This window comes from Symphalangus syndactylus, chromosome 8 (assembly GCF_028878055.3).
Source record: "Symphalangus syndactylus isolate Jambi chromosome 8, NHGRI_mSymSyn1-v2.1_pri, whole genome shotgun sequence".
Lineage (NCBI taxonomy): Eukaryota > Metazoa > Chordata > Mammalia > Primates > Hylobatidae > Symphalangus > Symphalangus syndactylus.
Genome location: NC_072430.2, coordinates 60,019,504 through 60,043,814, shown reverse-complemented (window position 1 = coordinate 60,043,814; position 24,311 = coordinate 60,019,504). Strand labels below are relative to the sequence as shown.

Below are 24,311 nucleotides of genomic sequence, written 5' to 3'. Positions count from 1 at the left end.
AGTAGAGATGGGGTTTTGCCATGTTGGCCAGGCTGGTCTTGAACACCTGGCCTCAAGTGATCTGCCTATCTTAGCTTTCCAAAGTGCTGGGATTACAGGCTTGAGACACCATGCCCTGCCCAATACAGATTTTTCTAAATAGGCATGTGAACTCTGACAAGCAACTGTGAATAACAACAGCAGAGCCTCTTCTCCCTTCTTCCTCCAAATTATAGTGAATATAGCATTTCTGCTTCAGTCATCTCTTTTCTCCTAGTCAGCAGGTCACTGTCATTTTCAACTACCAAACACTCACTCTGTCCTGCTGTATATGGGCACAAATATCACTGCAGTATCTGTCCTCACCATGCCATTTAGTTGTATTAGCAAAATCCGTCATTTTCTCCTCACCAATACCCCCTTTAGAAATAATATACTTGGCACACAGCCTGCTCTATGCTTCCATAAGGAGTTTGTTTTTTTTCTTTTAAGAAGTCATCATCATCATTGTGCTGTTGCAAACTTTGTTTAATGTACTAAGTAGTATAAAGGTAAATGGCACTTGTTTATGTTGAATTTCCATAGCAAATTATTTTATAAAAATTGTGTAAAGCAGAGATATCTCTTAAGGTTACAATATACGACATTTAGTCAGTTAAAACATACTGCAACAATAAGTAACAAAAGCTGGCAAAACTATATTCTAATAGTTATTGATATTTGGGTGAGGTGAGAGACTACCCTTGCTAATAGTGTTAAAGATAATCACAGTCATCAAGTATTATCCACATGAGGAACAATAGCTGCCATTCTAGGTAAAAAAAGAAAAACTAAAAAACAAAAACCAAAAACCAACATATATGCAAGGACAGAGGTAAACACATAATAGGGTTTTTTTTTTTTTTTTTTCAGAATATGAGAAGATTCCTTTTTTTTTTTCTTGAGACAGGGTCTGTCTGTCACCCAGGCTGGAGTGCAGTGTGGCAGTCACAGCTCACTGCAGCCTCAACCTCCGGGGCCAAAGCAATCCTCCTGCCTCAGCTTCCTGAGTGCTAGGATCTATGGACATGTGCCACAATGGTCAGCTAATTTTTTTGTTTTTTGTAGAGATGGGGTTTCTCCATGTTGCCCGGGCTGGTTTCAAACTCCTAAGCCCAAGCAATCGTCCTGCCTCGGCCTCCTAAAGTGCTGGGATTGCAGGCCTGAGCCACCATACCCAGCCAAGATTCTAAAAAAGAACAATTAAAAAAACAAAAATGACCAGGGGGCAAGAAGAAAAAGAATATGATGTGTTGATATCTTATCCCATTCTAATTCCTCCCACAATCACATATTGGTCTAGCTCTGTGGGTGCTTTTTCCTTTTCTTTCCATTGGGAAGGTGACTGGTACAGAGTCCAGAAATTGAGATAGCTCGGAGTTTATCTAATAATTGGCAATCTAATACTATATGAGTTCTTAAGGATGGCTAACTGGTAGAACCAGGCCAAAAATTACTTCAGCTGCAAAGATATGGGACCAACCTAAGTGCCTATCAACCAACAAGCAGATAAAGATAAATACGGTAAATTTACACCATGGAAAACTACTCAGCCACAAAAAGGAACAAAATAATGTCTTTTGCAGCAACTTGGATAGAGCTGGAGGCCATTACTCTAAATGAAGTTACTCAGGAATGGAAAACCAAATGTCATATGTTCTCATTTATAAGTGGGAGCTAAGCTATGAGGACACAAAAACATACAGAGTAATATAATGGACTTTGGGGACTCTAAAGGCGGAAGTTGAGAGGGGAATAAGGGACACAAGACTACATATTGGGTACAGTGTACAATGTTTGGGTGACAGGTACACTAAAATCTCAGAATTTAACACTAAAGAACTCATCCTTACAACCAAAAAACCACCTGTACTCAAAAAACTAAATTTTTCAAAAACGTCTTTTCTTTAGAGGAATTATCTGTACACACATAACTATTTTCCAAATAACTCTAAAAATTATAAATTCTATAACCCTATAGAGTTCTATTAAAAAAATGTGTTGCTTAATTCAAAGTGAGTGCCAATAATACTTAGCTTTTACATTCCACTATCTGAAATATTCTATGGAGTAAATCTGGAATAATTCAGGAACACTGTATTCAATATGAGTGGACAATGTTGCTATGTACATATAAGGTCCATAAGAATGTCCATTTTCTCACACATTTTGATTTTTTTTTCCCCTGAGGGAAAGAAAGTGAGCTAAATTACCTTCTTTCAAGATTGTAGAGCAGCCAATACCATGTACCCTTAGACCAGGAGTAAGTGACTAGTGCTATGAAAAGGATTAACATAAACAATTAATTCAGAATTTTTTTCAATTCTCCTTGGTCCAAACTGTTTTAATTCTTTATAAGAGATCTTTATTCAAGTAATAAAAACCAGAAGTTCTGAATTCCTTATTCCTTTACAGAAAAGCATCTCAGCTTATCAATGATTTAGGTCAGACCACTCCACCACCACCCAATGGATTGTCACGATTTAAAGACTATAAAAATTCTGTTAATATTGAAAGAAATCTATGGTAAAGAGATACTTATGAACACAGTTACCACAGCATTTTTAAGCCACAAAAAATTTCATTAAAAAAAAATGCCAGGAAACCCAGTTAAAAATCTCAATATTAATACTTCATCAGCAATCTACAAGGGACTGTATTAGTTTACGTTTCAGAACAATAAAAACTTTTAATAAGTCAGCTACTCAGTGATTTGAAGTCTAACTCTGGAAAGCCATTATTGCAGCTCATAATTAGGGCACTGTTATTAATGCTGTGATTTGGTTTTATCCTCTGACAGCACTTACCTTTTCAGAATTTGTAAAAACATCAGATTTCAATTCTCCATCTAGAAACTCATTAAAGTATTTCATCAATTTCTGAGCCTCCACTGCCCGTTGTCTGGGTGTGTTTACCCCCTCTAACTGGTCTCCGAGGTGACAGACTTTAGTTGCTACATAGCTAATGTGCTCATCTAGTTCTTGGAAATGTTGGAAGGCAACCTAGGAAAAACGTGCATAAGCATAAAATACAATCAGTGTGCTCACTTTATAATCTAAACTACTAATCTTATTGCTACTAACTAAAGATAACAGAAGTTACATATGAGATGATCTACAAAATTCATGCTCATTAGTGTGACATGATCTGAAAATCTATTAACCAAATTGCAAACTTTTATACCATTAAGTATTAAAATAATATTTATCACAAGTAATTAATCAACAAAAAAGCAAACAAAAAAAGCTGTTTACTCCTCATCCTGTTTTAACAAAACACTTAACACCATTTAGCCCCAAATAATGATTCTGAAAACAATTAGCTAAGTATCAAAAGGATCAGACATCTAAAGAGCTCTCTTGCTACTAAACTGAAAAGAATAAAAAATATGTCAGTAGGAGGCCGAGGCAGGCAGATCACTTGAGGTCAGGAGTTCGAGACTAGCCTGGCCAACATGGTAAAACCCAATCTCTACTAAAAATACAAATATTAGCCGGGTATAGTGGTGGACCCTGTAACCCCAGCTAGCTAGGAGGCTGAGGCAGGAGAATCGCTTGAACTTAAGAGGCAGAGGTTGCAGTGAGCTGAGATTGCACCACTGCAGTCCAGCCTAGGTAACAGAGCAAAACTCTGCCTCAAAAAAAAAAAAAAGTCAGTAGTAAAATATACCAATTTATTTTAAATATTTAAAAAGTGATGTTTATTTATAAAGTAAAATAGTTCTTTCCCAGTTTTGAAAACAGAAAAGTAGCAATTATTCTACTAAGGCAAAGGTATATTACTTTCTAGGATATTCTTTCCCCTCTCCCAGGGTACACTGATTGTCCTGTGGCATATCGAAATTGAATGCAATGAATGCCTTGTAATTGCCAACAGCAGAATTGCTTATAATCTAGTGTGGGACTTTTTTCCAACCTTAAATTGAGGTGGGGAAGAGCTGTAAACATATATTGAGGACTTCCTCTGTGCTAGACGAGACACTGTTCTAAGCATATTACATGTATTTACTTATATAATCCTCTCAACAACACACTTTACAGATTAAAAAAAAAAACCTGAGCTGTGAAAAGGTTAAATTGCTTGAGATTACACAGTTAATAAGTGGCAGAGCTGAAACTCAAATTCAGGCAGACTGGTTCCGGAGTTTATTATCTTAACTATTAATATTATTATTATTACCAGGGGAAAACTACATTAGAAGTATTTGGAAACTGTCACCTTAACTACTTAAAAATGCATTCCTTATCTTAAATTACTGACTTCCTTATTTCTCATAGCCACATATGTTTAAGTAAAGGAATCTAAAAAATTGAAAGTTTAGCAGAAAATCAGTTTGCTAATCCCTAACACTAAAGAACTAATGATTCCTGGGAGGCAGCAAAGCTAAACAATATTCCAAACTACACTAAGGGCAATCAAGGCCAAGAACAGTAGCTCACACCTGTAATCCTAGCACTTTGGGAGGCCGAGGCAGGCGGATCACCTGAGGTCAGGAGTTCAAGACAAGCCTGGCCAACATAGCAAAATCTCTACTAAAAATAGAAAAAAATTAGCTGGGTGTGGTAGCGTGTACATGTAATCCTACCTACTCGGGAGGCTGAGACAGGAGAATCACCTGAACTTGGGAGGTGGAGGTTGCAGTGAGCTAAGAACACACCACTGCATTCCAGCCTGGGTGAAGAGTGAAACTCTGTCATAAATAAAAAAAAAAAAGAAAGGGCAATCAAATTCCAGATAAGGCCCAGCCTGTGAATGGGATTCAGAGGTTCTAGATTAAGTCTAGGACCTAAGAGTGACTAAGAAGTTTGGCCTGCTTAGCCCCAGGACCAATCTAGTGATTTGGTTTTACTCCAAAACGGATCAAGGCAGTTTTTCCTATAGTTACACTAGAATTCTCACTGGAGCATATCCCTCATGACTTTTGTGAAACTTCCCTCATGACTTTTGTGAAACTTTCTCTAGGGAAAACCTAATCCAGACAATAGCTGGTTTAAGCAAATGACTACCTAAATATCCAAGCTAATAAAGAGTCCCTAAAACTAGGGGTCTACTGAAGTGTCATTCTTCAAAGTTTGCATTGTTAGAGGAGAATCAAGGACCACACTCAACTAGATACCACTCTATCCTAAGAAGAGTACCATGATCCTAAACCAACACTCTGTGGAAAGCCAATACCAAGAGTACGTGATAACAATTCATTAACATTTTACCCCATGGGACTGAAGCAGTAGAGAGAAATCTTGACAGTTACTATCATCTGACTGACTTTTTTAAGAGCTTAAAACTGGAAGGAAATAAAGATATTACAGCCTATATAAAATACCCATTTCTTAACAAAATGTTTACCTGATTGCTTTTCTGCAGCTCTTGTACCTTCTTGGCAAATTCCTTGGCTTCTTTCTGACATTGTTGCTCTAGTTTCTCTACTTTCCTTTGAATCCTTTCATCCATTATCTGGAGTTCCTGAATATGATTTACAAATTCTTCTAATAATCTAACAGAGGAAAGTTTGAATATGTATCAATCTACCTATTATTAATCCTTAGGAACTGACCAGTTAACTTATAAAGTCTTAATAAGTTAAGAGTTCCTTGAGCTTGAAATGATCATGTTAATTTTTCCTATAGCATCTTGTTAGAAATTTCTTCATCAAAAGATCAAGTCTTTCTGTAATTTCATAACTTCCTCATAGTTTTGTCCAGGCCACATGGCTTTAAAGCAAACATGACATTTGAAAATACAGCCAGGCTTTAACTATTGACTTTTTGGTGGATTATCTCAGAGGTGAATGAAAACCTCACCCAGAATCCCCATTAAACCCCTAGAATAGAAATACATTTTATAGCCTACTTAAAATAGTCAAGAAGGTAAATGTACTATATAAAAATAATAATATACATTCCAGAGTTCAGTGACTTTGTTCCCCCAATTTACAACTATATTTAAAACAATGTATTTAATGTTTTTATTTTAGAAGTATAACCATTTCTAGTTTATAACTCATTAGAAGAAATATCCAATTCTTATACTCAATAAAATTACTTCCTGCATACCAGTTAAATTGCTTCTTTAAAAGAATGTCAAAGAAAAAACAAAATCTCAAACTTTTAATGCTCTGTTGTATTCTGTCTTTTATTGGCCAATTGTTAACTAAAATCCTTGTAGGGGAATGTTGAAAGCAATCTCAACAGTCATCTCTATTCTAACACTAATGTGTACCAGATTAGATTTGTGGGGAAAAAAATTTTTTTATTTCACCTTTTAGGATCAAAAGCTTCAGGTCCACCTCTAGAGCCTCCTCCTGGGGTTCTCCATACAAGACGTTCAATATATTCATCTGCCACAAAAGGCTCCTAGTTTACAAAAAAATATGCTTTAACAAAGTTTCATACACAAGTACTTAATATTACTTATAAAATTAAAACAGCTTCTGCTAGGTAAAAGCTTAAAATGTAATTACTAATTGTTTAAATACATCTATATTATTAAAATGTACAGATTTTTTTCAATTAAAAAATCTTCAATAAACAAAACAAACTACTTAATGAAAATTAGGACATTAAAATACTAGAACAGTATTAATGACCAACTGGAACAACTCAACAGAAAAATGGGCAAAGTAAACAAACAAGTAATTTATAGAAGAAATAAAATGGTCAAAAAAATTATTTTTAATGTACAGCCTTACTAGTAATCAAATAAGATCAAATTATCCTCTTTTAAAAATCTCACAAACTGACAAAGTTTTTTTTTTTAATTATAACGAACAAGGCAAGAAAGGATAAACTGAAATTTATACTCTCAGTATTGTTAGAAATGTCAACAGGTATAATCTTTTTGGAGGCCAACTGGTAAGTATTAGGTAACATCAATAGTGTTACAAATGTTCGTATGCCCTAACAGTAATTCTATTTTTAAAATCTAAGGGAAAAGAATACATGAATGTAAAACTTTCTGCAGAATGTTCATTGAGCATTATGTATATTACTAAGAAATTGTTTACATAAATAATATTCACAAAGCCATAATTGACAAATTAGGGTAAACTTACAGGATGAAAAACAATGTTCCTATTAAAATCATGATCATGTAAAAAATTTAGAAATGAGAAAAAAGTCTAACATATGACAGATGATGAAAAAAGCAGGATATAAAATCTTATAATTTTCTAAAAAAAAATTTTTTTAAAGGATATTAGAGAAGGCTCAATCAAGAAAATAAAATTTCAAATATTTACCATCAGCAGATAATACATTTTTTGGACTAATACACACTAATTTACATACTTTTCATACTACTCTCTTTCACGTAAATGGATACCACATATTGCCTCCTACCTAGCATGTAACATAAACTAGTGATCACAAGCATTTGCTGGTGATTACAATTTGAACTTTTATATCTGCAAAGTTTTTTCTTAAACTTTTAAAGATATAAAGTGCTGACATGTTTGAGAATTAAGTCCCAAGGATGAATTAATATCCTTACAAAGTAAAAAATATGGCACCTTGAAATACAATGAACTCATTTAGCAACATATCATCACTTAGATCATCAGCTTCTAGTCTGCCTCACTTCTGTCGAAACAAGAGTTGATGCGAATCTAAAGATTTTTAACGTCACCTAAAATTGAGAAATATTGAGTCAAGATGAACTTATATTTAGAGCTACTTAGAACTTTAGAAACTAAGCTACTTAAAAATTTTAGAAAACTTGACTATCACATGAAATACCCCTACATAATGAGATGGTGATGACAGTTAAAAATTTTTAAGTACTTACTATGTGCCAGGCATTGCCTAGTATTTTACATACTTTATCATATTCAATATGTACTATGGTAAGGAGTAAGTCTATAAGGTAGGTTCTGTTAATACCAATTCAATTTACAGTTGTGAAATTAGGGAGTAGTCAGCCCTTTCAAAAATCTACAATACTTCCATTAAAAAACTTCATATAGTAATCATGTCCCTTTCCCTATTATTTTCTTGGCATACACATTTGTATAAATACTTAATAATCTTAGTTCTTATGTGTTATTAATTTTATTTGTTGAGTAATCATAGTTTTCAATTAAACACGTTATATTGTTTATCACTTATATTAGTTTTATTAAATGACATACACTAAAAACTTATAAATAGCAGGTATTTACTGACATAAAAAATTAAGCATTTTTTCATACAAAATATTTTCAATTACCTAAAATTATAGTGTTCCTTCATTCAGCAAATATTAATTGAGCACCTACTACATGCTAGAGACTATCTGAAATATCCAGGAAGTAATAAAAAAGGAGGGAAAAATCTCTGCTCCTCTGGATCTAGTGGAGGAGAGTGACAGACAAATGAGCACAAAAAATGATAGAGCAATAAGAACCATGAAAAAAATGAAAGAGGATACAGAATGATGGATAAGAGTGAGACGATGAAGATGATGATGATTATTTATTTTTTTTTTTGAGACCGAGTTTCGCTCTTGTTGCCCAGGCTGGAGTGCAGTGGCATGATCTCAGCTCACCGCAACCTCCACCTCCTGGGTTCAAGCGATTCTCCCGCCTCAGTCTTCCTGAGTAGCTGGGATCACAGGCATGCACCACCATGCCTGGCTAATTTTCTAGTTTTAGTAGAGATGGGGTTTCTCCATGTTGGTCAGGCTGGTCTCAAACTCCCGACCTCAGATGATCCGCCCACCTCAGCCTCCCAAAGTGCTGAGATTACAGGCATGAGCCACTGGGCCTGGCCAGAGTGAGATTATCTTTGAAAGAAGTCACCAGGCAAGGCCTTTCTAAGAAAATAAATTTTGGGCAAAGATCTGTATGCCGCTAAGTAATAAGCCATCTGAGGGAGGAAGACTCTAAGCGCAGGGAACACTCTTGGTATACAATCAATGAAAAGAGGCCAGTGTGACTAAAAGAGAGTGAATGCAGGGGAGAATAATTGTGGATGAGGTAAAGAGAGGTAATGAGAATCTGGAGTTTATACCAAAGTCTTATAGGATGTACTATGATATATTCCCTGTTATCGACTGAAAAAAAGGCCAGGTTCTCAAGAAGATAGGTACTACCTTCTTCTTGGGAATGCCTATACACAATAATAATTCTCCTATTCCTTCTCCGAAAAGGAGCTACAACCATTTACTTTAGTACACTAAGGAAAGAAAAATATGCAAATATGTTGAAGTCTGTTGGGTATAGGGTCCTAGTTGACACTGGCACTTGATTGACCCAAAGCATCATGGACTGTGTCAGAGTGAAAACATATGGGGGCCAGGTAATAGATTTCTGGCCAAGATCTGGCAGAGTCAAACCAATATGTCCATGAGCATACCTAGTAGTCATTTCTGCAGTCTACAAATGTTTAACAGGTATAGACACACTTAGTGGCTGATACGACTCCAACACTGGGTCCTTGGTCTACAGAATAAGATTACAATGAGGAAGCCCAAGTAAAAATCCCTAAAATTGCCCCTGTCCAGTCAAGGTAGCTAATCATGTAGGATGGCAAAAATTATTGCCACCCTTAAGAATATAAAGTAGAGATCTACAATTTTTTTCTTAAAAGACCAGATAGCTAGTATTTTAGGCTTGCAGATCATACAGTCTCTGTTACAACCATTCAACTCTGCCACTGTGGTGCAAATGCAAACATACACAACACATGAATGAGCATGGTTGTGTATCAATAAAACAGACAGGATTCTGGGAAGATGGTGGAGTAAATCTGTCTCCCCACCTACGTAACAACTGCACTGGCAGAATCTTTCTAACTATTTTGGAACTCTGTAGGCTAGTGAAGGCTTATATGTTCCCAGGGGAAGGCTTAGACAAGAAAATGTGGTAATTTTGGTCAATTTCAGCTCTTAGCACAACAGCAGCTACTCAGGTCCCACCCTAGCCCTGTGGCAGAGCGCTGTCCACAAATTCCTGGAACAACCTGCACACAGCTTGTAGGGGCCAGCATGACCAAAAAGGACCCTGTCCTCCAAATATCTGAGATCCCTGCTCTGAGGGCTAATTGCTGCTTCAGACCACAGAGGCATAAAGAGGCTGGTGGCCTTTGTTGTTCCACCTTCCCCATTTTTGCAAGCCCCTCTCCCTCTGGATAAAGTGACTGTCAGAGGATTTAAGTAAATGGATCAAAGAAGAAATTACAAGGGAAATTGTTAAATACTTAAATAAAAACACAACATACAAAAACATAGAACACAAGTGAAGGCAGTGCTAAGGAGTAAATTTGCAACTAGAAACATTTATATTAAAAAATAAAAAAGATCTCAAATCAACATAACTTTAAAACTTAAGTTACTAGAAAAAGAAGTATAAACTTAAGTAACAAGAAAAAAAAGAAAAACTAAAGCCAAAGCTAGTAGAAGGAATGAAATAAGAAAAACTGGAGCAGAAATTAACAAATTAGAGAATAGAGAAACAATAGAAAAAAAAAAATCAATGAAACCAGAAGTTGGTTTTCTGAAAAGATCAACAAAATTGAAACACCTTTAGCTAAACAGACTAAAAAAAAAAAAAGGGAGACGGCTCAAATTACTAAAATCACAAATGAAAATGAAGACATTACTACCAATTTTATAGAAACAAAAAGGATTATAAGACAGCATTACAAACAATTGTATACCAACGAATTTGATAACCTAGATGAAATAAAAAAACTCCTAGAAACAAAATCTACCAAGGCTAAATCCTGAAAAAATAGAAAATATGAATAGACCTATAGCCAGTAAGGGGACTGAATCAGTAATCAAAAATCTCCCAACAGAGAAAAGCCCTGGAACTCATGCCTTCACTGTTGAATTTTGCTAAACATTTTACAAAACTAACACCAAGCCTTCTCAAACTTTTCCAAAAAATTGAGGAAGAGGAAACACTTCTTAATTCACTGTATGAGGCCAGCATTACCCTGATACACCAAAGCCATACAAAGACTGCACAAGGAAACTACAGACTAATATCCCTTTATAACATTCATGCAGAAATCCTCAATGAAGTATCAGCAAGCCAAATTCCATAGCATTATTAACATGATTATATACAACCTACAGAACAGGAGAAAATATCTGCAAACTATACATCTGATAAGGGGTTTATCTAAAATACATAAGGAACTCAAACAACTCAATAGGAAGAAAACAAATGCCCTGAATTTAAAACATGTGTGAAGGGCAGAAACAGACATTTCTCAAAAGAAGACACATAAATGGCCAACAAGTATACGAAAAAATGCTCAACACCATTAATCATCAGGGAAATGCAAATTAAAACCTCAGTAAGGTATCACCTCACACCTATTAGAATGGCTATTATCAAAAAGACAAAAGATAAGTGTTGGTGAAAATGTGGAGAAAAAGGGAACCCTTGCACACTGTTGGTGGGAATGTAAATTATCATAGCCATTACAAAAAACGTTATGGCGGTTCCTGAAAAAATTAAAAATAGAAATACCATAATGATCCAGCAATCATACTACTAAATATATATCCAAACGAAATGAAATCAGTATGTCAGAGATATCTGCACCACCATGTTTACTACAGCATTATTCACAAAAGCTGAGATACGGAATCAATCTAAGTATCCATCAATGGATGAATGGATAAAGAAAATATGGCACATATTCACAATGGAATACTACTTAGCCATTAAAAAGAAGAAAATCCTGTCATTTGCAAAAATATGGATGAACCAGGGGAACATTATATTAAATAAGCCAGGAATAGAAAGACAAATACCACATGACCTCACTCATATGTGGAATTTTAAAAATTTGATCTCATAGAAGTAAGAGTAGATTGGTGGTTACCAAAGGCTAGGAAGGGTAAAGGGGAGGGGGGGAGCAAGAAGAGAGCCTGATTAACAGACACAAATACATAGTTAGATAAAAGAAAAACTGAAAAATTAGTTGCCATTTCTATATACTAACAATGAACAATCTAAAAAGGAAATTATGAAAACAATTCCATTTACAATAGCACCAAAAAGAAAAAAGTACTTAGGAATAAAATAAGAACTAACCAAGGAGGCTAAAGACTTGTACAGTGCAAACTATAATACTTCAAAAGAAATCAAAGAAGGCACAAATAAATGGAAACACATCCTATGTTTACAGACTGGAAGACTTAATATTGTTACAATGTCAATACTACCCAAAGTGATCTACAGATTCAACTCAATCCTTATGAATATCCCAATGACTTTGTTTTATTCAAAAATAGACCAGAAACCCCGAAGAGCACAAAACAATCTTGAAAAAGAACAGAGCGGCAGGACTCGCACTTTCTGATTTCAAAACTTACTACAAAGCTACACTGATCAAAACAATATATGGTACTGGCATAAAGACAGACACACAGAACAACTGAACAGAATAGAAAGCCTAGGAAAAAAATCCTCACATATTTGGTCAAACAATTTTTGACAAGGGTGCCAAGACCATTCAAAAGAGAAAGGACAGTCTTTTCAGCAAATAATGCTGGGAAAACTGGGTATTCCAATACAAAAGCATCCTTACCTAACACCATATACAAAAATTAACTAAAAACATCGCAAAGACTTACTTGTAATACCTAAAACTATAAAACCCTTAGAAGAAAATACAGGGTAAAGCTTCTAGATACTGGACTTGGCAATGAATTCTTGAATATGATACCAAAGCACAGGCAACAAAAGAAAAAAATAGACCAATCAGACTTAAGGAAAAATTTTAAATTCTGGACTACACAGAACTCCTAAAATTCAACAACAAAAACAAGTAATCCAATTCAAAAATGGGCTAAGGACTGAACAGCTGTTTCTCCAAAGATATATAAATGGCCAATAAGCACATGAAAAGATGCCCAACATTGGCTGGGCACAGTGGCTTACACCTGTAATCCCAGCACTTTGGGAGGCTGAGGCAGGCAGATCTCTTGAGGTCAGGAGTTCGAGACCAGGCTGGCAAACATAGCAAAACCCTGTCTACTAAAAACACAAAAATTAGCTGGGTGTGGTGGTGAGTGCCTGTAGTCCCAGCTATTTGGGAGGCTGAGGCAGGAGAATCACCTGAACCCGTGAGACAGAGGTTGCAGTGAGCCCAGATCACTCTACTGTACTGCAGCCTGGGTAACAGAGTGACTGAATCTGTCCCCAAAAAAAAAAATGCCCAACATTACTAATATTTAGGGAAATACAAATCAAAACTACCATGAGATGCCACCTTACACAGGAAATGGCAAAGGGCCTAGCTATCAGAGAAGTAAGAAAGATTGGAAGACCAAGGACAAGGAAGTCTGGAGTAGAGGCATATGGATGATACAATGAAAGAACTGTCCTCCCAAAATTCATAGGTTGAAGACCTAACTCCCAATGTGATGGTATTTGGAGATGGGACCTTTGGGGAAGTAATCAGTGTTAGATGAGGTCACAAGGTACAGGCCCTCATTATGGGATTAATGTTCTTACGGGAAAAAGAAACATCTCTCTGCACACACAAAGAGATTATGTGAGCACAAAGTGAGACGGTGGTGCCTACAAGCTAAGGGGAGAGGCCTCAGCATGACAATTACCTTGCTGGCACTTTGATCTTGGACTTCTCAGCCCCAAGAACACTGAGAAGTAAATTTCTGTTGTTGAAGCCATCCAGTCTATGGAATTTTGTTATGGAAGCCTGAGCTGACTAAGACAGACAGATACATGAGACTGGATGCAAAGTATGAAGTTCTTTGTATAACATGTTAACACCAGGGAACATATAGCATGAAAGAGGAACTAAGCAACCAAGTAGAAAAAATGACTTTGCTTGGCATTAGCACTCTGAGCACATGAACAAAGCAGACACCGTACAGAGACAACATGGCCCCAACTGCAAGGGGTTTTACTTACCAAGGCTGATCCAGCTACTGTGAAACCAAGTATTTAGGCTAACAGTGACAGAGACCAACTCTAAGCCCCTAAAATAGCCCCATTCAAGACTAATCACATGGTTGCCAAGTTGACTACACTGGGCCCTTTCCACCCTAGAAGAAAGAATATTTTACTTTGATAGAGAAACATTTGAGTTGGATTTGCCTTTCCTCAGAGGGAGTGTTTGTTCCTCTGGCACAGGACTCCACATACCACATCACACCAAAGGACCCAGGCACCCAGTTTACAGCAAAGGAGGTAACCACGGGATTCACTGGTCATATCATAAAGCACACCAACCAGAGGTAGGCAGCCTAACAGAGCACTGGAACAGCCTGATGAAGGCACAGCTGAAGCACCAGTTCAGAGGGCGTACTCTACTAAGATGCACTGGTCGGGTGTGGTGGCTCATACCAGAGCTCAGGAGTTCAATACCAGCCTGGGCAATACAGTGAAACCCTGTCTCTACTAAAATACAAAAAATTAGCTGGGTGTGGTGGTGGGCACCTGTAGTCCCAGCTACACGGGAGGCTGAGGTAGGAGAATTGCTTCAACCCGGGAGGCAGAAGTTGCAGTGAGCCAAGATCACACCACTGTACTTCAGCCCAGGCGACTGAGCAAGACTCTGTCTCCAAAAGCAAAAAAAAAAAGAAGCACTATTCTCCAAGATGCAGTATATATTCTGAATTAAAAGGCTTTATATGATGCTGTGACTCCCACAGGAAAAACACATGAGTCTGGCAACAAGGGGTAAAAGCAGAAAGTGGGTTCACTTATATCATGACTCCCAATTTGTGCTTAGGATCCCTGTGACTCTAGGTTCTTCAGGAATAGTCTTGGTCCCCAAAGAAGGAACGTTTTTGCCTACAAACATAGTAAGAGTGTCATTAAACTATAACTACAAGTACTGCCTGGTCATATTGTCTCCTTATATCTAGGGAATAAGAAGAGGAGTGATCATCTTTGGCTGGGGCAATCAACCATAATGATCAGAATGAGGCACGGCTGCTAATACACAATGGGGGCAGAGAGCAGTATGTTTGGCACACAGATGATCCTCTCAGGGATCTCTTAACACTCCCTCAACCAATTCTGAAAATGTATGGACAAGTGTTACAACCCTGGCCTAAAAAGGGTATTGTAACCAGTTAAAATACCAAGAACATCAGAGGTATTAGCTGAAGGTAAGGCAGAGTTACAATCGATAGCAGAGGTGACAGACAGTGAATATCAGTTGCAACTCTGAGACCAGCTATAGCAGTGGGGGCCACAGTTCATCTCACTAGCCTTCTTCTTCTAATTTTCCTCCAGGATAAGACCCAACCAGAATGTCAGAAGGGCTGCTCCCCAAATGTATATGAAGCAGTGAAGTCTACTAGTGGAACAAGGGTTGTCTGTGGTGGACACAATAATGTGCCATCCAGATTGCCCTTCAAGAAGGGACTTGCTCAACTGCTAATAGTGCTGTCAACAAAAAGCCTTCATGGGCAGTATTTTCAGGGACTTCATCAGATGCAAAGAGCCACTTCACCCAATGTCATGCCTTTCCCAATGTGAGCCATATCCAATGACTGATTAAGATGGGAGTATAAGGGCCAGACCACCTTGGTCCAAAGCAGGACAACTCTGACAGGTCATTTTAGTTTCAGACCTCCCCACAGGAGCCATCAACACTGCCACTGGACCAAAACTGTAACTCTACTTCTCCACATGCCCAATCTTGTATCCTTGCCCTGCCCCTCATAAATGTTCATCCAAGGTTACTTCCTAATAAATATTCTGCATACTAAACTGTCTCAAAGTCTGCTTCCCAAAAGACCCAACCTGCAACACCTTAGTAGTCCAGTCAAGAGATGGCAGTGACTCAGATGAAAGTGGCAGTGGATGAGGTGCTAAGAAATAGGTTCATGAGGTTTTAAGGGATGCATTCATATAAGTTGCTGATAGATTGGATATGTGGAGAAAGAAAAAAAAGGAATAAAAGATTACTCATAGAGGTAGAGGTTTGCAGCCAGGACAACTTTGTGAATAGTGGTGCTAATTACTGAGATGGGAAGATCAGGGAAGGAGATGGATGAGGGAGCAGTGAAACAAGAGTTTTGTTCCACATATGTTATATTGTAGATGCCTATTAGATATATAAGAGAAATATGGAGCACACAGATGGAAAAACAAATTTTTACTACACGGAAGAAGCTGGAGCTTCACAAAATTTGAATCATCAACATATAGATGGTTACCTAAGGACTGGTTAAGATCTAGGAGGAAGAAAGGCATGCCAACATTTGGAGATAAGAGGAGGAAAACAATCCAACAAAAGAACGCAGGAGGCACCAGTGCAGGCAGAAGAAAATTAGAAGTCAGTGTCCTGGAAGCAAGTACACATTTTATCCTCAGAGACAAATTATCACAAGGGTTTAAGAGAAGTCAGCAATTGATCCCCAAAGGATGGAAGTTCCAAAAAAGCAAAGTATAAAAATAAATAAATAAATAAAAATTTTTAAAAATTCTACTTTTATAAGCAAATAAATCCTAGTACCTTGCTTTCTAATACTTTATCTTGCTGCAAAGGCGCTTACAGTGAGAAAAAGCCAAATTAACAAATCCTAAGACCTCCAAATGACCAAGTCCTCCCAAAAGACTTCTCGAGAAAACAGTTCCCTGTAATACAAATACCTGTAAAAAAATTTTTAAATCCTTTAGAATTTTATAAGCCTAACAAAGGTTTAGCTTCACTTTGTTTTGCTACAGTAATCAAAGCAAAAATTACCAAGCCAAAACAAAAATCTATAACTATGCACTAAGATACTATCTTATGAAATTTAGCTTTACTTAATTGGTTGTTATATTGCTCCGTTAAACTGATTTTATATGCTTTACAAATGTTACCAATTGTAATATTAAAATATGGTGTTTGTCATTGTGGAAGACAGTGTGGCGATTCCTCAAGGATCTAGAACTAGAAATACCATTTGACCCAGCAATCCCATTACTGGGTATATACCCAAAGAATTATAAATCATGCTGCTATAAAGACACATACACACATATGTTTATTGCAGCGCTATTCACCCTAGGGTTCTTATCTTGTACCACCTACCCAAATATCTCTGTACCTCAAAACAGCCACACTTCCGTCAGACTATTCCAGTCTTCTTTTCAAGCCCATGCTACTCCTGCTTCCTAACCTGTGGCCAGGTAACTCACCCCACCAAGTATGCCCTTTCTCCTCCAACAATTCAAACACTGCTATACCATTACTCAAAGCCTGGCTCCATTCCCATTTCCTCTTTGAAGGGTTCCTTCCCTACATGGTCTCCACTAATTTCTCCACTCTTAAACCCCTATAAAGCTTAAAAATTCAAATCCCAACATAGAATATTACTAATTGTCATTTTGTCATTTATTGATTTAGAATCATTTTCATAAGTTTCACTCTTTTCTCCATACTTAACTTGAAAGCAAGGGGAGGCTGTGTCATGCATTTCTCTTGCTTTCCAGCTGTAGTCAACAGAACAATGCTCAGCATACCAAAACACTAGCTAGTTGGGGCCATGGCTGAAACCCCTGCAGAGGGTCTTGAAAGTCATGCTCTTGATCCATATATCCAAAACCAGAAAGGCAGGACCACCACTCAACAACCCAGAAATAAAGAACAGGCATTACATGGTACTATCAATCCAAGATTCTAACAGAAACCAAATATGAGCCTAATACAATTCTGGCACTACAAAGAACTAAAGAATTTTGCAATATTTGGCCTCTACTTTCTAACCTCATTTTCTTTGATTTTTCAGTGAGATTCTTTACGTGTTTTCTGTATTTCTTATTAATAAATAAGTTATATTTATCGACTACTGAGTTTTTAAAAAAGCACCACAAAATATTTTGTCTCAGGCTAGCAAAATGGATTTCAAAGGTAGTATGAAAAGGTAGAAAAATAAAGCACATTAAGACACAAATATAACTAAGGCAAAATTTGAAAAAATATTTTGAAAACTACTTGCGCAAACACTACAAAATAAATACTTTTACTTTTTAAAATTAGTCAATTTTAACATTCAATCTTGAAGTCCTTTACACTATGAAATTAGCCAATTAATCATGTTATCAAAATTGTTTTGAAGACTATCTAAATGATGGTAGTTTAGAATCTTACAAAATATTTTAGATTCTCTTAAGCAAAATATTTTTCCAGGATAGAATATATCTCATTTCAAACAGTAAGGTAATATATATGACGTCTATGTCCAAAAGGGAGAGGTAACGAATGTTACAATTCCTGTTATACTAGTCTCAGCAGAATCATATAATTAGATTTAAAATTTGTAATGCAAGAATGTTCTTTAAATATCATCACAACCCAGCTCTTTCATCTCATTTTTACATATAAGGAAACTGAGGAAATGAAATTTAAGTCTTATCAAGGTACTAAACCAGTATTCTAACCTAGATATTTTTCCCACTCTATTATAGTGCCTTAACATTTATAGACTGTGAATTACTTTAAATATTTAACAAAATCTGCCATTAGCATTTCAAATCAAATTAAGTGTATTTACAAATATACACGTTAAATATTCTCACAGGCATTTAATAAACACCTTGGAAATGAAATTAAACAAGTGAAGGAATCATTTGCTTCGTTTATTACATCCTGAATAAGCAAAGATATATAAATAACTATATTTTCTTATTTTCATATTTCAGCTTCAAGGAAGTAGCATCAGAAAAGTTTGCTAAGTTTTAAAAATACATATATACATAAACTATTAACAATCAAACTTTTAAATTATTTATCACTCAACTAGAACTTTCTTTTAATTTGTAGGTTATATGTTTATTTGCAGGGTGTTACATGAAATTGCAATCCACTTGCAAGAGAACAAGGCAATCAATCACTCTTTCAAATCTCTCTCACACATGTGGGCACACACACACCTCAACTATCTAATTTCCTGGGAACACTAGGGATTCAGTATTTTAGATTAATTACACACATGTGCAGTCTGTAATACTGTCCTCAATTTAATGACTTGCTTATTCCAAAAGTTCACTTCCAAGTTGCTTTGACTGGAGAACTCAAAAGCATAAAATACTTAAATGGAACTCTATTACTCTTAAACATCAACCTCTACCTCTACCACTGTCTCCACTAAGACCAGTAGAAGGCTATTAGATCTTGGTGTAGGTAAGAAACTGATCGGCCTCTGTTTCAGTTATCTATTGCTGCCTACCAACCACTCAAATAGTGGCCTAAAATAACAATAATCATACTGTTCACAAATCTGATTTGGGGAGGGCTCAGCAGGGAAACCCGGTCTCTGATCCACATGAAATAAGCTGTGGCTGCTCAACTTGGCTAGAAGATACTCTTCCAAGATGGCAAGTTGGTGTTTACTGTTAGCTGGGAGTTCAGCCAGAGCCAAGGGCGAAGGGCCTTGGTTCTTTCAAAGGGCTGCATGCAGGGCTTTCTCTTGGCATGGCTGCTAGAGTCCAAGAGGTTAGGTCATCAAAGGTAATACATCTGGCCCTCTACAGGGCCTAACCTTGCAAATCACTACATAGCATCACTTCTATAGTCATAGGCCTGTACAGATTCAAGAAGTGAGCATAGACCCTACTTCCCTATGGGAGGGGCATAAACAACACAACGTAGGATGGCAGATCTTGTGACCATCCTGAAAAACATAACCTTCCACAGCCCCTTTTTGTAATCCTCTCCTACTATAATCTCCTACTTCTTGGATCATTGACTCTGTCAACTGAGACTAAGAAGGCTGAAGTCGTTCCCTCCCTGATAGATCTCTAATCTAGTCCTCATCTCAATCCATTTAAATTGAAAGTGGCCAACACCTAATTTTTTAAAGTGGATACTACTCTCTTAATAGTATGCTCCTAAGCAATTTAAATTTCTCAATTTAGTCATCAAAAAAACTTTCTGAAGTAGATACTATTATTTACCCCATTTTACAGATAAGAAAACTGAGATACAAAGAGGTTGGGTAACTTGCCAAGATCACACAACTAGTAAGGGGCAAAGCTGAGAGATGTCATCCACCTCCTGGCTAACTTAACACCCATATAAAGTGATACTCCCTAAACTGCTATGTCTAACTGTGATCTCTTTCTGAGTTACTAATTTATATTTCCATTTGCCTTGTGGACTTCTTTACCAGGATGTCTCGCTTAAAAACTCAAAGTGTAAATATATATGTATGCATGTGTGCGTGTGTGTGTGTGTGTGTGTATATACATATACACATTTATATATATACACATTTATATATACACATTTATATATATACACATTTATATATATATATACATATATTTAATGAATATATTATTTTTTCTCCCTGCAAGGGTCTTTCTAATTTTCTCTGTCACAGTTAATGAATCACCAACCACCAACTTTTCAAAGTTTACAAATTTGGAATTTTAACTCCTCAGTAATCAAATTCTTTTAATTCTTCCTCCAAAATTCTTTTCAAATTTCTTCTCTGTCAGCATTGAATTAGGTTAGAATTTCATCTGGCTAGATTAATCAGTCAATAGATAATTCTGGAACACTTACCAAATGACAAGAACTATGTCAGGTTGCCCATCCATGATCCCTATTTTCCCAGCTAACTTCCCCCATCGAAGGCCATTCTTCACACTAACATTAAAATTGTCTGTCTCCCTGACACTTACCCAAAAAAAGTAAGGTCAGCCCTCTTGCATGATCTATAAAAAGCCTTCTTAAAACTTCCCCCAGGCTGGGCCCAGTGGCTCATGCCTGTAATCCCAGCACCTTGGGAGGCCCGAAGTGGGAGGATTACTTGTGTCCCGGAGTTCGAGACTAGCCTGGGCAATATAGTGATACCCCATCCCTACAAAAAATAAAAAATTAGCCAGGCATGGTGGCACATGCCTGTAGTCCCAGCTACTCGGGAGGCTGAGGTGGGAGGATCGCTTGAGCCTAGGAGGTCGACACTGCAGTGAGCTGTGATTACACTACTGCACTCCTGCCTGGGTGACAGAGCAAAACCCTTTCTCAAAAAAACAAAAAAACTGGCCAGGCACGGTGGCTCATGCTTTTAATCCCAGCACTTTGGGAGGCCGAGGCGGGTTGATCATGAGGTCAGAAGTTCAAGACCAGCCTGGCCAACACAGTGAAAGCCCACCTCTACTAAAAATAAAAAAAATAGCCAGGCATGGTGGCGGGCGCCTATAATCCCAGCTACCCAGGAGGCTGAGGTAGGAGAATCGCTTGAAACCGGAGGCAGAGGTTACAATGAGCCGAGATTATGCCACTGCACTCCAGCCTGGGCAACAGAGCTAGACTCCTTCTCAAAAAAAAAAAAACAAAAAGCAAAAAACGAGAAAACTGCCCTCGAACTCCTATGGTCTCAATGTCTTGCCACCACTCGCTATTCTTAAAATATGCACATACACATCCTAACTCTTCTCAGCTGCCTCACCTTACAACAAACTGGAGTCATCTTGTGTCTCTGCCTTGGAATGCCCTCCTCCTGTTTGAAAAATCTCTACTTATCCATCAACATCCAATTTCTATATGCCATTACTAAATGAAACCTTTCCTAACAATCCCTGGAAAAGATTCTATACTCCCACTGCACTGTATTAATGTATTAACATGTCTGTCTTCCTCAACCAGATGCTTAACTCAACATCTTTTAACTCTAGTACCTGGAATAATGTCTGGCCTACACATTCATTCAATGTTTGCAGAATGAATACATTTTATCATATACATGATACTACAATTGGTAGCCAAGGTCTATAAACACTTAACAACTAATATGGTTAAAATAAATAGCATTTCAGCACCTTGACAGTAATGGGATGCTCCTTACTTGTGTATCTCATGTTCATTAGTATATACGTGGCTAGCTAATTAAACAAGAGACATCATTTTCAACAAGTCTGTTTAAATAGCTTTTGTAATTTAGCTTGAAAAATTAAGAGACAAATGTGGGAAAATGTGTTCTTCAATATTCATACTCTAATTTGGAAGTCAAACAGCCACTGCTATCATAGCCAAATTACCTGACCTCAAGCACTATTATCAAGCAATCTACATTTACAGAAAGAAAAAAAAATGAATTTTTAATCCTGGCATTTAGGACCTCCAAAATTAAACCCCAATTTACCTTACATGCCACTCCTCCTCTTTATGTGTGCTATACTCCAGCCAAAATGAATGTTCCCCTTATCTCCAGGGCCTACAACCCTCCCTTCATGTCTTAGCTTTTATAGTCTGCTTTACTGAAAAGTCCCTCCTCCCAGTTCCACAAACTCAAATCTAATTTACCCTCTGTAGATAATTCAAATGCCATCTTCTAATCCTTTCTTTCTTCTAGAGGTAATCTTCTCATCCTCTCAACACCTATGGCACACCTAGACCTCTTTGAAACCATTTATAACCTTATTTTTAAGAGTATAGTATCATGTATCTACCTTCTCTCCCTCTATTTGATAAGGACAGGTTCTACACTTAATTCAATATTTTCCAAAATATGTACCTTGTAATTCACAAAATTAAGTTAAGCAGTAGAAAATAAAAGTCTCTTAAAAAAAGAAAGAAAACAGTCTCATGGTGAAAAAAGTTTGGGAAATGGACTTATCATCATCTTTAACATATTAAGGTATACTGCAAATCTCCAACGACAGACTATGCTCATTTCCATAACTTATTTGGCCACTGAACCCTTTTAGTTTTTTTGCAACACATCTCGTAGGATTAATATTTCTATGGCATGCCCTTTCAGACATGAAGCCTCGTTAATTTCAGAACTTTATCTTCAACTTAATAGGTACTCAACAAATATTTGTAGAATGAATGAATAATTAACCCTAGTTACTAACCAAGAACTCTCCCATAATGGTAGCCTAAACAGAGAAAAGGGAAGACTCTTGAAGAATTATGGGGGGAAAAAATAAGCAAATGAGAAAAGAATGTCCTCAGTAGTACAATAAAAGGAGAGAGGAATATTTGCAACAACATAAAAAGAACTTCTGGTGGGGCACGGTGGCTCACACCTGTAATCCCAGCACCTTCGGGGGCCAAGGTGGGCACACTGCTTAAGCCCAGGAGACCAAGACCAGCCTGGGCAACATGGTGAAACCTTGTTTCTGCAAAAAATTTTTAAAAATTAGCTGGGCGTGGTGGCAGGCACCTCTAGTCCCAGCTACTCTGAAGGCCAAGGTGGGCGGATGGATTGTGCCTGGAGGGTAGAGGCTGCAGTGAGCAGTGATTACCCAACTGCACCCCGGCATGCACGACAGAGAAAGACCTTGTCTCAAAAACAAAGAAAAGAAAATTTAGAAAGGAATTTCTGAGCCCAGCCACTTCGTATATGTAGAAGATACAATTTATCTACACCACATAAGAATCCTTATTCAGAATGTCTATCCTGAGGAGATTTAAAAACACTTTCTTTTCAGAAAGATCTGTCAACAAAAGTTGAAACTAAGAAGGTATTCTGAGAAACTTCCAGGATATACACTATTACAATAGCCAAATCATCTATTACTAAATCATTTCGGTCACCTGAGGAAATATATTACAGTTTTATTTTGTTATATGAAGTTGTTTCCATTAAGAGTCATGGGACCAATAAGATTTTAAAAGAAGCAGAGATAACATAATGAAATTTCATGGATTCAAAAGCTTAATTTTGTTTTCATTTAACTTCTCTTAGGATGAAAAGTGAAAGCATAATTCTATTTAATAGTGCATGAAAATCAGGATGCATAAAAACCAAACATCCTTGACTACATCCTGCCTTCTGTTTTCCACAGTTCTCCAGCTGGGACTAAGAAAGGGAAGCAGGAGAAAAAGATGCTTCCTGTGACTTGTACTACCACCTAGATGCTATGGCAGTAGCTACAGGAAACTGAGCAGTGACAGGATTTTTTTTTCCTCCTCCCTCCAAGGCCAAGAGATCAACTTTTCACTTGGGGATGAAAACTTACTCAAGAGTAGAATCCACTGTAGGGCTGGATTCATAGCAGTACAAGAAAATATCAATGCACTTCTTAATTATAACTATTAAAACTTAATTGTAACTATTATGCTTTTAATTTTGACGAAGCAACAAGCTACATATAGTCAAGAAAAAGAGTCACATAAATTTTAAGATCTATAAATATGTTTAAATTTGTTCTAAAAACCCTCTGGCCTAAGGGTAGTCTAAGGGCTACTGTCTCTATTATCACTGAATCTTACTGGCTACCATATAATTAGAGTCACTAAATTACGTAAATCTTAATCTGGTTTAACTACTTAACCTAATGGCAGGACCCCAGAAAGCAAAATATATATTTCCCCATCTCCTCCCCTTCCCCGCTAGGGAGAAGGGAAAAAAAAAAATCAAACGTATTTCCAAATAAG

General features: G+C 36.9%; 1 protein-coding gene across 3 annotated transcripts in view; it reads right to left on the bottom strand.

Moving 5' to 3' along the window:
• Nucleotides 1-24,311, bottom strand: part of EXOC5 (exocyst complex component 5) — a 56,556-nt gene that overhangs the window by 30,143 nt on the left and 2,102 nt on the right. The window contains exons 1-4 of one of the 3 annotated variants that reach the window (XM_055289265.1): nucleotides 13,616-13,660; nucleotides 6,277-6,371; nucleotides 5,365-5,512; nucleotides 2,826-3,020 (exon numbers count right to left, since the gene is read on the bottom strand). In XM_055289265.1, the coding sequence (XP_055145240.1) occupies nucleotides 2,826-3,020; nucleotides 5,365-5,512; nucleotides 6,277-6,371; nucleotides 13,616-13,645 (468 nt within the window). In that variant the 5' untranslated portion in view covers nucleotides 13,646-13,660. Of the gene's footprint in view, nucleotides 1-2,825; nucleotides 3,021-5,364; nucleotides 5,513-6,276; nucleotides 6,372-13,615; nucleotides 13,661-24,311 lie in introns of those variants that run through there. The other 2 variants (XM_055289264.2, XM_063645533.1) reach the window with 2 other exon arrangements.